The 13,793-nt window shown below is 33.6% G+C and overlaps 1 protein-coding gene across 1 annotated transcript; it reads right to left on the bottom strand.

Moving 5' to 3' along the window:
* Positions 1-3,934: 3,934 nt before the first annotated feature.
* On the bottom strand, positions 3,935-11,050 carry LOC100786351 (transcription factor LHW). Its single transcript, XM_003540769.5, has 10 exons — positions 10,269-11,050; positions 9,119-9,325; positions 8,929-9,010; positions 8,638-8,679; positions 8,497-8,556; positions 6,248-8,089; positions 6,043-6,144; positions 5,386-5,526; positions 5,162-5,287; positions 3,935-4,627 (listed from the first exon to the last, which is right to left on the bottom strand). The coding sequence occupies exons 1-10, from the start codon at positions 10,361-10,363 to the stop codon at positions 4,451-4,453; spliced, it is 2,874 nt and encodes a 957-aa protein (XP_003540817.1). The 5' UTR covers positions 10,364-11,050; the 3' UTR covers positions 3,935-4,450.
* Between the last annotated feature and the right edge of the window lie 2,743 nt (positions 11,051-13,793).

A 13,793-nucleotide genomic window follows, 5' to 3' on the forward strand; every position in this document is an offset into this window, starting at 1 on the left:
CAATTCTATAGCAGGTTTGATGAGAGTAGAAACTCTTTATTGAACACCAAGTGAGCAGTCCAATTTATCATAGGTCATTCACATCAAAAAGTCCAATAGCAAATATTTAATTATTATTTAATCATGCATATACTGTTATGATAAAGTAATATCCATAATTGAGATGTTTAATAATTCAAACAATTTATTGAGTAATGCTAATTTACCAATAAATAATCCAATAATCTCTAATTTAAATAAAACATTTAATAAATTATTAGTATTATGAAATTATTGTAATTAAAATATTAATTGTGATCAAAACATATATTAATAATATAAGAAATACCAACAAGGCGTTGTTTGTTCGAGTAGTTTTATCTAATAGTATAAGAAATATAACTTTTAACACTACAAATAGTGACACATATTATATGCTTATATTTCATATATAAAATAGGAGGATAAAATAAATATTCAATCTCAATAAATTGTCCAAACATCATAATAATAACAAATACTATCTCCCTCCATGAGGTGAATTGATGAAGTAAAAACAATATGCGGTGCCATAATTGGGATACAATTGACATGTACATTATCAACTAGTTTTGGACATATTAGACACATTGATATAAATCAACTTTGGGCCAAAACCAAACAAGGAAACATTCCCAATAATAAAGCACACACATCAGATATAAGAACGCCGTAAAAGGGTTTCTTTTAAGATATGATGTAAAGCCTCATTTTCAATAGTTTCTTCACTTATTATATACCATTTCATGAGCTGAGATGCCTTCTGCCTTAACCTCTTTTATTCTTTCCATTGTACGTTAAACAAGCCTGTGGTCGAGGCTCCACGTTCCAAGAGAATTCGTGAGTTTCGTGAAAGCTATAACGTTGATAGAGGATTGAGGAGCTGGAGTTATGAACACAACCACTAATGCATAGTGTAGACATCTAGAATATACATAGATGGATTTAATTGAATATATTCTTTGTACTATGTTAAGGCAGGAAGCATTTTTTTTTTTTATAGAACACAACTATCTTTTGCTAGAATGAATTATGTCTGAATCGAATAAGATTAATATAGACAATAAAATTCTTTCTTTGAGAATATTTAATGTAGTTATATATTCAGAACTTAAATATGAAATCTCTGATTAAGTTAAAATAATTTCTTGTCAGTTGATCTATGATCTTGGTAGTAGACAGAAAGTATTTTGCATTTCATTCTTTGAGTTCCATGATTTTTTTTTAGAAAAGAGAGAAAAAAAAAATGCAATCTAAGCAGAATCCTATCCATCCCTCTCAGTTTCTTTGCTGAAATCAAACTGTGGCCGTTAACTAAGATTCGAGCACATTAGATAATTGTTATTTTGTTGTTGCACTTCCCCCCTCTAGCTATATAAACTTCAAAATGTGCATAAATCGTTATGCCAAGGGAAAATTCGATATATTCGGTGACATGTGTACGTGGGGTGGTTATTAGAGAGTGAACATGTGAATCAAACAAATATCACTTGCTAAGATTTTGCTTTGCCGTTTTCCATGCTAAGCTTGTTCTTTTTCAGTAAGTTTCTTGGTAGGTTGTGTTTCAAGGGCTACATGTCTCGTCAATGGACCATTACATCATAGGGTTGTAAAAATGTCGCAATTCGAAAAATAATGCACGCACGATCATGTTAGGAAGGAGATCAAATTTTTATTTCCTCCTAGAATAAAAAAGTTTTACTTTATAACATGCATTATATTGTATACTAGTACTTAGGTAATGTGAATCATTATTTATAATATTATAGCTAAGGTGTGGTACACTACATCTACCTGACATGATAGTAAGAACTTTTTGCACTACTCGTGTAGAATACTTACAAACGGTTGTGAAGGAGCATCATCAACTACAGAATTTAAACAAAAATGTTGCCGATTCTCTGGCACCTGGATTTGTGGTAGAAACATCTACCGAACATTACAGCATATAATCTAAACTTAGATTGCGATCGAGCTAGGTCTTGCTTGTCATACAACTGTGCTCAATGATTTACCTTCAGAAAGGGATGTTAATATTATATTCCTTGATACGTTTTTTAGTCACACTCCTTATTTAATTTTAGATGAATTTCACGTGGGTTTGTAAGAAAATTGACAAGAAATTCATTGAATAACAAAAATTATACATACTGAAATGAATGTGTCACCACTATTTTAATTTCTTAGGTTCAATCAAGAGGCTTCCAGCATCATAAGTAGTGGTTTTAATTAGTAGGTTTGGGCATTCAAGCACCATCATATTTCTGAACATAAAGTCTAGTTAATTAGTAATGGCATATGCTTTGATCGGCGCATTGGCTTTTGGTATAAACTTGATAACGACAAGCAATAAGATGGTAGATCTCACTTTTAACAAATAACCTATAAAAAAATCTTTACTTTAAGAGGACATATTTGATTGAGACATCCACTTACACCTGCGTCTTCTAACTTATTTCTTCTAATGTGACAATTGTCCCCTAGGGTTAAGCTTCCTAGAATTGAATTAGTATAGTGAAAGACATAATTTGCATTAGATCATATATTTAAATCTCAGTAACAACTAATGTGTGTTGATTCAAATGGACAAGCTATGAAGTTCCTTAAACATTTAGTCATGTCTTTGATCCTAGAATCGTCCATACAAGATAAACACAGGTAAATCTTTACTTTGGACAATAAATCATATCCTATACAAACTAACTTTTAATTTACACCTTCCACTATGAGATTCCTTTAAATTAGTTCTCAATAACTATTTTTTTAAGAGATAAAGTGAGTGGTTAGTCTCAGACTAAAAAAGAGTTCAATGAATGACATATAAGAAATGTAACTCATATATCTAATATTTGGTTCTCTTAATAGTCTCTGTCAAAAGCTCGGTAATTGTTTTTTGGATGCTCTCTGAAACTTCACCAAACTTAGGGTGGAGGATTTGATAATTTAAGTGAGTAGTTGATCACTTACTCTCACATTGACTAAAAAAGTGTTCAATAAATAATACATAAAAAAATGTCACTCATTCCTAATTTTGCAGAGTTTTGGATGGTGGGGATGAATTTATCTTGGGTGCTCCTCTGGTCAACCCCAACATTATTAATCATATAACATACTCTTAAGATCATTTTTTTTTAGTTTAGGATTTCTTTAATCCTTGTGCAACGTTTCTAAAAATAATACTTATTTCAAAACAGAAAGAGTACCATAAAGAAATGATTTGATAACAAAATTATATTCAAATATCAATAATTTCATTGTGTCCACCTCATAAAAATGAAAGATAAACTAAAACCAAATTACGAAACTTATAATTGATTTTTAGTTTGAGGTCCTTAGTGTCTAAAAATCAGTTTAAATTCTGACAATTTCAATTTAGGCGATCCCATTTAGAAGAGACAAAATTCTCTTAGTATCTAAATACAATTTTCGCACTTACAAAATCCAAGTACAAAATATTTTTTTCTAAAGAAAAAATTTCTTATCATCTCAACCAAAATGTTAGTTTATTGCACGATAATGCACGAGCAATTGGCGTATTAGTAAAATTCCGAAGTCTGCAAAACTAATTAACTTCAATAACTAACAAGCAGCACCGAAGCACGGTGGCAATTATGAATTAAAACAGTAGCTTAGAACGGATTATTTTGTCAAAATTTGACAACCATAAGATCGAAATGACTTTCCAAAACAATTAGAAATCATGTTTGATATAATTCTAAAATAATTATTATCAAAATCAACAAATTTATCCTACATAATAATTGAATAACTATAAAAACACAGTTCACTGTTGGTGTGTATCCTATTTTCTCAATCGTTCTTGCAGTTTTAAGATTTCCTTAATCCTTATACAACACTCTGAAATGACACTTATTCTAAAAGGTAGTATTAATCTAGTACATCATTCAGCATAGACTAACACAAACCACGCAAAGCTTACATTAATAAAATTGGTATATTATAACAGCCAATATCACCACTCCAAGAAACGTGGAGAAAAAAGGTCATAAAGCTTGATGGTCAAACACATGACCTCCCCCCTTAGCAAATCCTACAATATCTATACATCTGAATCACACCATGAACACCAATGGCATTACTCAGCAACATCAACAAAAGCCTTATCCAACTTGGTGACCAATGGCATTACTCAGGGAAAAAAAAAATGGATGCAAGTTATCTAAAGAATGCCTAAAGCATCAGCAGACACTGCCAAATGGGCCAACCACAGGATAAGTCACCTTGGCAGGAACAGGAAGAAACATGCATATACATTATACAAAAGCATATTAATCTTGAGAAGTTCTTCACTAACTAAACTCATCCCCCTCCAAACTGAGATGAAACAGTAGTTAGACAAAGTTAAATTCATCTTAAGAGAGGATTTCTTTCTCCCAAGAGCATCCAGACCAAGAAACTATAAGTAGGTAGTTCATTGCAAACTACTAGGCCTGCCAGTTGCTGGTATCTGGGTAGCTTGTGGGAAAGAATGATACAGCATCATGTTGTTATCAATTGCATTCGACGAAGATGCACCACCCTTCATCGTTTGATCCAAAAGACGAACCAGTGACATAAATATTTCCATCCTGGTTACATCCCTGTTTGCCTGCAAAGCAAAATTTAAAAGTGACTACCATAATATACAAACTAGGAGTTCTTACAACACATTTCTATCACTGTTTTTCCTACAAACTCTCTCCTAATGGTTAAAATTCACGTGGATCCTACTAGTCTGGAAATAGGACCAATAAAATGGAGAATGAGACCTACATATTCAGTGAGAGACTCAGATGAATTTCACATAATGGAAGAGTGTGTTAGAACAAGAGTGTTAAAGAGTGCTGCTAACATTTTTCCCAACCCAAAACTGGATAGAATGTCTCATCATGACCATTTTTTAGTCATGCAGATAACATCAAAATCAACACCCAATGCCAGTATTACTTTTCACAGCATATATCAAGCAGTAATCTTAAAATGCTTATATACAAATTCCTACAAATTATAAAAGTTAGCGTTAAATTTGATAGTTCATTCATAGCTGAAAATGTTCAAATATTAAAGGCTACAAATACTGAATTATACTATAGGAAGTTCATTATACTTCTGAGTTATGATCAGTTATTTCCCTTTTTATTACCTCAACAGCAAAGCGTGCCCAGATCTTGTCATTGCGAGCTTCCATGACTCCCTTCAAGATGGTTAAACCTAATCCTCTGATTAAGTCAGCTATTTCCAGAAAGAAACCGCATTCCTCACAAAGCATCTGCAAGAATAACCGAGCAAACACAACAGGTTAGAGCCAACACAAATCCATTTGAGGAATAAATGTATTTTAAAAAATTATGAAGCATCACTTATTACCTCTACTAGCATCTGACGAGGAGGATTGAGATCCTCAACAATGATTGGACAAACCATTGATTGTGCACCAACCTCATATGCCCATGTAGCCCCTCCCTCAAAGTTATCTTTTAATAGCAATCCACCTTCTTTACTGACAATCTGCATATTCAGAAAAAATGAACAATCAGTATTTTCCCCCTCATTAATATTTCCATAAAGTAAAACATTATGTCAGTTATTCACTCTTATATATTCATGCTGCTCATAAAAGATGTGGGCCATTTTGTTTTCAGCATGATAGACTTTACTAAATATTTGATATTAGCTACCAAATACACTGAGAGAGGATGAGCCCTGACAACAGTAAAGTTGTGCCTTGACAACCAGCTGTTCATGGGTTCGAATCTGAAACAGCCTCTTTGCATATGCAAGGGGAAAGGCTGCGTGCAATTACCCTCTCCCATACCTTCGTGAATCAAGGAGCCTCTGGCACTAGGGAACGTTTGTTTATTTACCATATACACTGACAAGAGTACTTTTCAAAATACTGCAAATTATTCTTATTAATCAACATATTAATACAATGCCGGTGAAAATGAAAACATTTCTCATATAATAACTAGATCAGTTGCCTGAAACTGAGATGCTTGAAAAAGCAGAGGATGATGTCTATACCTTAGATTCCCCTGTCTGTTTCAGCTTGTCAGCATGCTTTGTTACACTTTGCAGGAAAAGCATATGCTTGATGGTCTTTTCCAGAAGTGCATCTATGCTACACTGTTGAATTGTAATAAGAGATTAAAGAAAATAAAGTCAGTATCCCAATGTGAAATATATGTTCAGGACTGAGATATAGGAAAGCACAAGAAAGGCTACATACTTTTGCTCCATTTGGCACAATTTCCCGCAACTCTTTCACACGATCTTGAATCATTTGGCGATCTTTAGGCCTAGGCCTAGGGTTCTCTCCTGGTTTAAGTCTTTTACGATTTGATTTGCAAACTTCATCTGGTCGCTTGGAGTATCCAGTTGAAACACTGCTTTCACGTTTAAAATTACTACTATTCTCAACCCATGAACTAAGCTTAGACCCATATATGGAAGTAGTTTGAGAGCAGTTTCCAGCATCATCCTTGCTACACCCAGACCTAAGAGAACTTGTTTCTGCAGAAGCTGTTTTAACTCCGGTCTTAGGAAAATCAAACAATCCCCTCGGGGCAACATGATCAGGCATAACTTGCTTGCAGACAGGAGAAGGAATTGAGGCGGTACTAATCCTTGTCAATGTTGTCCTGCATGACATTTCATCAGAATTCTGTTTTGCAGCAGATTGAGCTTTTAAAACCACAGCATCTAAAAGGTGGTCTGTGTCCGTTCCAGAGAAGATGCCACTTTCTGATATAGCTTCATTAACTGAATAACTATTATTAGGACCTACACCTTGCAAATTCATGTGTGTTGCCTTTTTATCTAGATGTTCTGTGATGGCATCTGAATCAGTGGCAAGCAACTCATTCCGGTTTCCATTGAGTAGTCTCCTTTTCAAATCCACGCCCAAAACATCGAAGAGGTCATCACCTGATGGAAGTTGAGCATCGGCTTCTGCATGCTTAACATTCATTTTCATCATATGTTGACTAGTAAGATCTTTACTGAGGCAATCTTGAACAAAACCAGAGATGTGATCACCCATAGGCACATGCTCCTCCAGATGAAGAGATGGAATCTTAAGGGCGGCCTGAAGCAAATCATCATCTATCCTTTGATCAGTTGACGCAAAGGCATCCCACACTTGCTTTAAATCAATGGAAAGACTTTTCTGACCAGAGCCTTCTAGATTCATGTGATTGCTAACTGATTGATTAGTGAAATTAGGCACAGAACAAAGCACAGCATTAGTTGTTGTATTGTTACTTTGGAGTCCAAACCCAACCTTGTACATTCCAGAAAAATCAGAAGTGTTAGTGGATACTTTGGGAGGATTTGAAAGTGAGCAGTTAATCATATTTGTCCTCAAAAGATTACTCCCACTACATATTGGGATTCCTCCGAGTAGTGAACTGTCACTAGAACTCTGATTCTGTTCAAGAATTTTACCTCCATCGATTTTCAGCCGAGGCATATTTAAGGCACTTGATGGATTCACGTTAGGAATAACTTGACTCTGTCTCCCAACACCTGATGTTTGTTGTTCCATATATTTAAGGCTGCCGTCACTCAGATTTGATTGATTGAAACTAGATAACTCATTGAATGCAGATCTAGCATTATAAACAGAATGTTGTTGCAGACATGAATCAAAATTTGTAGGTATCACCTTAGCTTCAGCCTCAACAATGGTCTTCTTTGGTTGGCCACAGACATTTGTTTTGATCATTGAATGAGCCTTTGGTTGGCAAATGCCATCAAATACCTGGTTCGGGTTATAGGCTTGAGGTGTCAATAAAGAACCCTGGTAATTATTTATTCCTCCCCTTAGAGGATGAGGTGGCTGAGCAACAGGCCTTGAAGCAAGAGGAGAATTAGTAAGTTGGTTGGAACCATTAGCTACCGAGGGAGTGCAGTTTGAAGTAATGACAGGTGGATCAACGGTCACAGGTCCAGCGAATTTTTCATTAGAAACTTTTGCTGAATAGTCTTCAGATAGAAGGGCACCAGGTACACATCCCAATTGCAAGATAAAGTTCTTTACATCATTCACAAATCCTATATCTTCCATTATCTGCAGCAATAAGAATGAATGGCTGCATTAGTTAATAAAGGATTGGAGCAGCAGACAAAGTCCAAACTTACTTGGCTGCATATATATTCAGTCACTAGAAAAGAACTATGTACACATTTATGAATTATGAATTTTCAAGGATGGACACCTTCTGAGTGAGATAGTGTGAATTTTCAATGTGTTCTGAGTGAAAGAGCTGATATGCCATTCTTTCAATTTTAAAGGATGGACACATTTATGCCGTAAATCATGTGATCCATGAATTCTATACAACTTAAGTTAACTTTCCAAAGATAATGAGGAGAAATTCTGTGACTTCTCACCATATTACCATTCTCCATCATGATATCATTGGAGACATGATCATAAGTTTCTTCAAACTTACAGAACAATTGAGAAAGACTTACCGGCGAGAAAGAACCTAGTTGAACAACCCCATGGGGAAGCACAGGAATAACTGCCACCGTCTGCAAACAAAAATAGTTTGAGATTAAGAAACAGTAGTTAAAAATTTATAGCAAATTGTGAGGCATAATAAAATCGCAAACCTGCATTCCAGCTGAAAATTGGTAATGCAACTCAGGATATACCTACAAAGAAAACACCAATAAAGAGAAATAAAAATGAGGTTCATAAGTTCACCTACTCCAAGCCTTTGACCATTCCAAGAATATATACACTATCACATAAAAGATGCATATGTCATTTACTTTTTTATACTACATTCATATACACTCATTTAGACCAACAGCCAGAATATTAAAAACTCTACCTAAAAAAATGAACATGGACAGGCAAGATTATATAAAATTTTATTTTCCTTTCCACCAACTCCATACCTCTGGTGGATAAGCATCTCTAGTGAAATTGTTCAAAAGAATCCACTGATAGTTTCCTGTAAATGCTGCCCGTCCAACTATCCTGGTCAACATTAAAAAGCAGCACTTGAGTCAGATTGGAATAACAAGAAAAGCACTTAAAATAAGGATAATGATAAACAAGGAATAGGTGAAAATAAGAAGCACCAACCCTTCTCCAGCAATACTGACTGAATTATTCACCATCATTTTGTTGATCAATACACGGACTCTGTCCTCCTCCTGAATCCCTAGCTGAGACTCAGAAGAAAACCAACATCCTTCCCCATCTTGGTAAGGAAAATTAGACCTCCCAACAGTTCGTGGAGGGAAAGGAGAGGGCAAGGGTTCGTAGTAGTAATCTTCCCAGATTAACAACCTGCCAAGTAAACCATACTTAGTTAACTCAAACAAACAAATATTCATAGACAGCAATCAGGGCATAAAGTCAAAACTCAAAACTCAAGCATAATATTTCAACGTCCATCTGGCAGCTTAGAAAACATTGTGAGAAAGCAAATAAAATATTTAGAAGATACGCAACAATAGATTCATACGTCAAGTAAAAAACAAAAGAAAAGGTTTGCACTTAACAAGAGATTAGAAAAAAGAAAATAAAATAAAACCGCAGTTTTTTTTTAATTGTTAATTTCTGTCTGTAAAACACTAATAGAATGAACTCAAAGAAGCTCAAAGTTAGTTAACTTTAATTCATAATTCTTTGCACAATTACAAGTATCAAATTTAAGATCCTGATCTAAACAAACCCTTTTCCCTTTCCTAATTGATTCAGAAACTTAACTAATTACAGCTAAAATATTCAACTTACTTTCCACAGAATACTCACAGCATCATGAGTGATTAGCATGACAAAGATAGATTAGCATATAACCCCCCCCCCCCCCCCCCCCCCCAAAAAAACAAAAAAAGAAAAGAAAGGGGTTCAGCTTTTTTATAAACCGAAACAAGAAGATAAGACCAAACGGTACTGAATCAATAGATAGTACCTTTACAAATCAATGCAAATAAACCTCTTTTTAGTTTTAAAAAACAAAGATTCTTGAAAACAAAACAGAAGAGAAGCAACAAAGGCACAAATAAAGTTCCAAAACAGGAACTAGCAAGTGGACTTTATCTTGAAAACAAAGCAACCCCAGAAATAGAATCTAAACACATGAGATCCCCCCTCCCCCCAGAAAGTACAAGCATCAAAATCACATCCAACCGAAAACCCCCCCAACAACCAAACCTGATTCCCTCCAAATTTCTCACAAACCAAAAGGATAGAGAGAGACACAAACAAAAAAGTATATGAAACTCACTTGGAATTATTACAACCGATCTTCCAGAACACGGCATAAGACCAGCGATTCCTTGAGCACAGAGTCCTCAAAGCCTCTTTGAGCGAAAACCCCATTTGGTTTTCTCGCAAAAGGGGTTCCGAAACCGGTGAAAAGTTATTTTTTTTCAACAACGCAATGGAGTCTCACACTAGCATTCACTCACGAAGAAACAGAGAGAGACAGCAAAAAAGGCACATTCCCGAAAGACTAACTACCACAGCACGATCCTCTCCCCGCCTGTTTAGTCCTCAACCCTCCGCTTCGCTTTCTCTCCGGATCCAAGTTCACCACCGTCATATTCCGGCACCGGCAGTCCATCCTCCGGCAGAGGAAATTTTAGAGAGAGAAAGAGGGAAAAAAGGAAGAGAGAGAAGAAGAAGAAGAAAGAACGAGAGAACGACAACGAAGTTGCAAAGTCTCGAGGGGACTACACTATCCCGCGAGACTCGAGCTTGTAGAGAGCTATAATTTCCATTTGTGCAGAGAAAATGGTAGAAAGAGAAAGTTGCAGAGAAAATGGTAGAGAGAGAGAGAAAGTTGCAGAGAAAATGGTAGAGAGAGGAAGTTGCAGGGAAGAAGGAGAAGAGAGTAAGGGGAGAACAAAAGAGGGAGAGGGTTTGGTTGGTGAGGTGAAGGTGAAGTGAGAGTGAGATCGTGTTGGTGTTTAATGTTCAGGTTCTGTGGAACTGTGATGTGCTTTTCTCTGTCTGTGTGTGGGTGGGGAGGTGTTTCTCTCTCTTTCTGAGACCCTTGGGGAAAATAAATGGAAGTGAGAGGGAAGAAAAAGGACAGATTTTGGAGAAATATTTACTGCAGGAGCCACTCAGCACAGTAAGGGTTTGTCGGATTGTGGAACAGAGAAGGCTCTGGTTTGAACAGTGTAGCAGCTGCCTATGGACAAAATTATTGTTTGATATGAAATTTTTCATGTCTCTATGATTTTTGTTATTTTTGGTATGAATCACTGCAAAATGTATTTTTTTTATATTATAATATTAGTTTGAAGTATTTACCTCTAATTGAATTTTTTTTCAAGATTTGAATTCAAAATTTTAATTAAGTAAATTGAGTTTAAAAATACTTGATTAACAACTTTTTGATACATGGGAGACAATTTTTTTAAAGTAATTAATGTAGTTTATATTAAGATCATTAATTTAGCTAAATTTATGTTGTTTAAATTTTATTATTAATTTACTCTCATAAATTGAAATACCTACTTTTATTACTGGTTTGTACGTTCACCCTCTCTTAATTATAAACTGCATATATGATTTATATATATATATGAATGATAATTTTGATTACCTTTCTAATAATTATATTAAAAATTAATATTTCTTACTCAATTAATAACATGTTAAATTTGTTGAGGTCGGATTCATTCTAAGAAAATATATTCTTGAAAAATAAAAGTATTTAATATGAATAAAGTTCAAACTAAAAATCAGTTTTATAACCAATATAAAAAACAGAAACTTATAAAAACATCTCAAAATTCCATAAAAATGTTCGATATTGTAATTCTGATTACAATAATTATCATTAGAATTATACTAATAATTTATTTCTATTATATACTAATAATATAAAAAGAATACTACTGATAGTCTAGTACACTTTTTTAATTATACTCTCATAAAAATTTACTAGGTGTGTGTTTGAATAATCTCTAAAATTATAATAGACCATATTGAATAAATCAATCTAGATTTTGATCAAATCTTATATATTTAAATTATTTTTAAAATTATAATACATAAAAATTATATAATCAATTATTCAATAATCAATTATATAAAATTAATTTTATTCAAGAATATATTTTGTTAATCAAAATCCAAACTCGGAGATGATAAATATGAGCTGTGCCATACATATAGTGAGTGCCGGTTGCTATCTTGATGACGTCGCACAATGATTGCCCCTAACTCTTTGTTGGAATTACAAGAATGGCACAGCACCAACTTTTCTGGAGTTATGGCGAAGAAGAATGAGTGAGGTGTAGTACTGTAGCAGGGGTGGAATAAAATGAATAAATGATATTGCTGCTTGCTTGTGTGCATGGTAATGTTTTAAAATGAAATGGAGATGGATATCATTTGAAGGCTCTCTCGTGGATCACGATCATGAGACATCATGGACGACTGGGGTGGGAAAATGATGTGGACTGATGCAGGATGTTTGTTCTTCAGAGGCTTAAAACTCGGAATTATTATTATTCATGCATGTAATTAAGCTCCGTTTTGGACATTTTTATTCCATCGTGACGGTGATGATGGTTGGTTCTTTTTAACTCTTTTATGTCAATGATTGTCATGCAATTAACACCCATTGTACGAATGTAGATAGATAAGTGGATACTGGATTTATTTGATGAGATTTGAATTAGCCACGGATAAAATAAATGCATTCAGATTTGGAAATTCAAAACCGTTATTCTCTTGTTTTTTCCCTGTATCAATCATGTTTCGGTCACAAATATACACGTGAAAGGATTTTGTTAGGTGAAAGTGAAAATCACATTATTACTCAAAAATTAAAGATTAATTTTAAAGTTGACTAAAAAAATCAATATTTGTAAGAATATTTTTAAGTTCTTGTTAAAGAGTTAAAAGTTCTAATTATAATAATTACTTAAAAAATCACTAAGTTATAAACATTCTATTAAATTATTTAATTATAAAACTTTACCATAGGAACTAAAAATAATAAGGAATAAAAGATTTAGAAACTTTCACCCATCAAATTTTATATTAGAGATTAAAAGTATAGATCCAAAAATATTTAAGAATTAATATAAGTGGAAAATAGACTTTTAATATCAGTTATTACTGACTTTCAACATTGACTATTAATCAATATTAAAACTATCAACGTTAAAAATCTCGATGTTAATATCGATTTTGAAAAATGAATGTTAAGTAAATTACACAACATTGGTTTTATACAAAAGCGATGTTGTATCATAAAACAAATATGTAGAAGTTCACATCGATTTTTTTATGAAAACCTGACAATTTACAATGAATTATGAGAAAAATGAAAGTCGCTACATAAAATCATTTGTAATCTAATCTAAATTAACTTACCAGCTACTCTACAATTCCAAAATCACTTTAATTCCTAGTGTTTAATTTTTAACTTTCAAATAATATATATCCCACCGAATGCGAATTGTTTTCATTCCATCTAGTTCCAATGATCTTTGATCAGTAAAATACAGCATGATATAATAAAACACATAAGTTAATATATGAGTCTAAATAATAACAATTATAAGAAATTGAATTAGTTTTGAAGTAAACAATTATTGTTTTTGAGTTGTCCTTGAAACCTCCTAGGACATTTGCTGACATCCAATGAATTACGTAGTACCCGCACTCAGTACTTCCTTTTGTTTATTAAACTAAATTGAATAGGATATTTAGATATTTAAAGTTAATTGAAGCGTGATAAAATTTAATTTTTAAGACATGAAACATTATTTAAATGACATACTTT

This window comes from Glycine max, chromosome 12 (genome assembly GCF_000004515.6).
Source record: "Glycine max cultivar Williams 82 chromosome 12, Glycine_max_v4.0, whole genome shotgun sequence".
Classification (NCBI taxonomy): domain Eukaryota; kingdom Viridiplantae; phylum Streptophyta; class Magnoliopsida; order Fabales; family Fabaceae; genus Glycine; species Glycine max.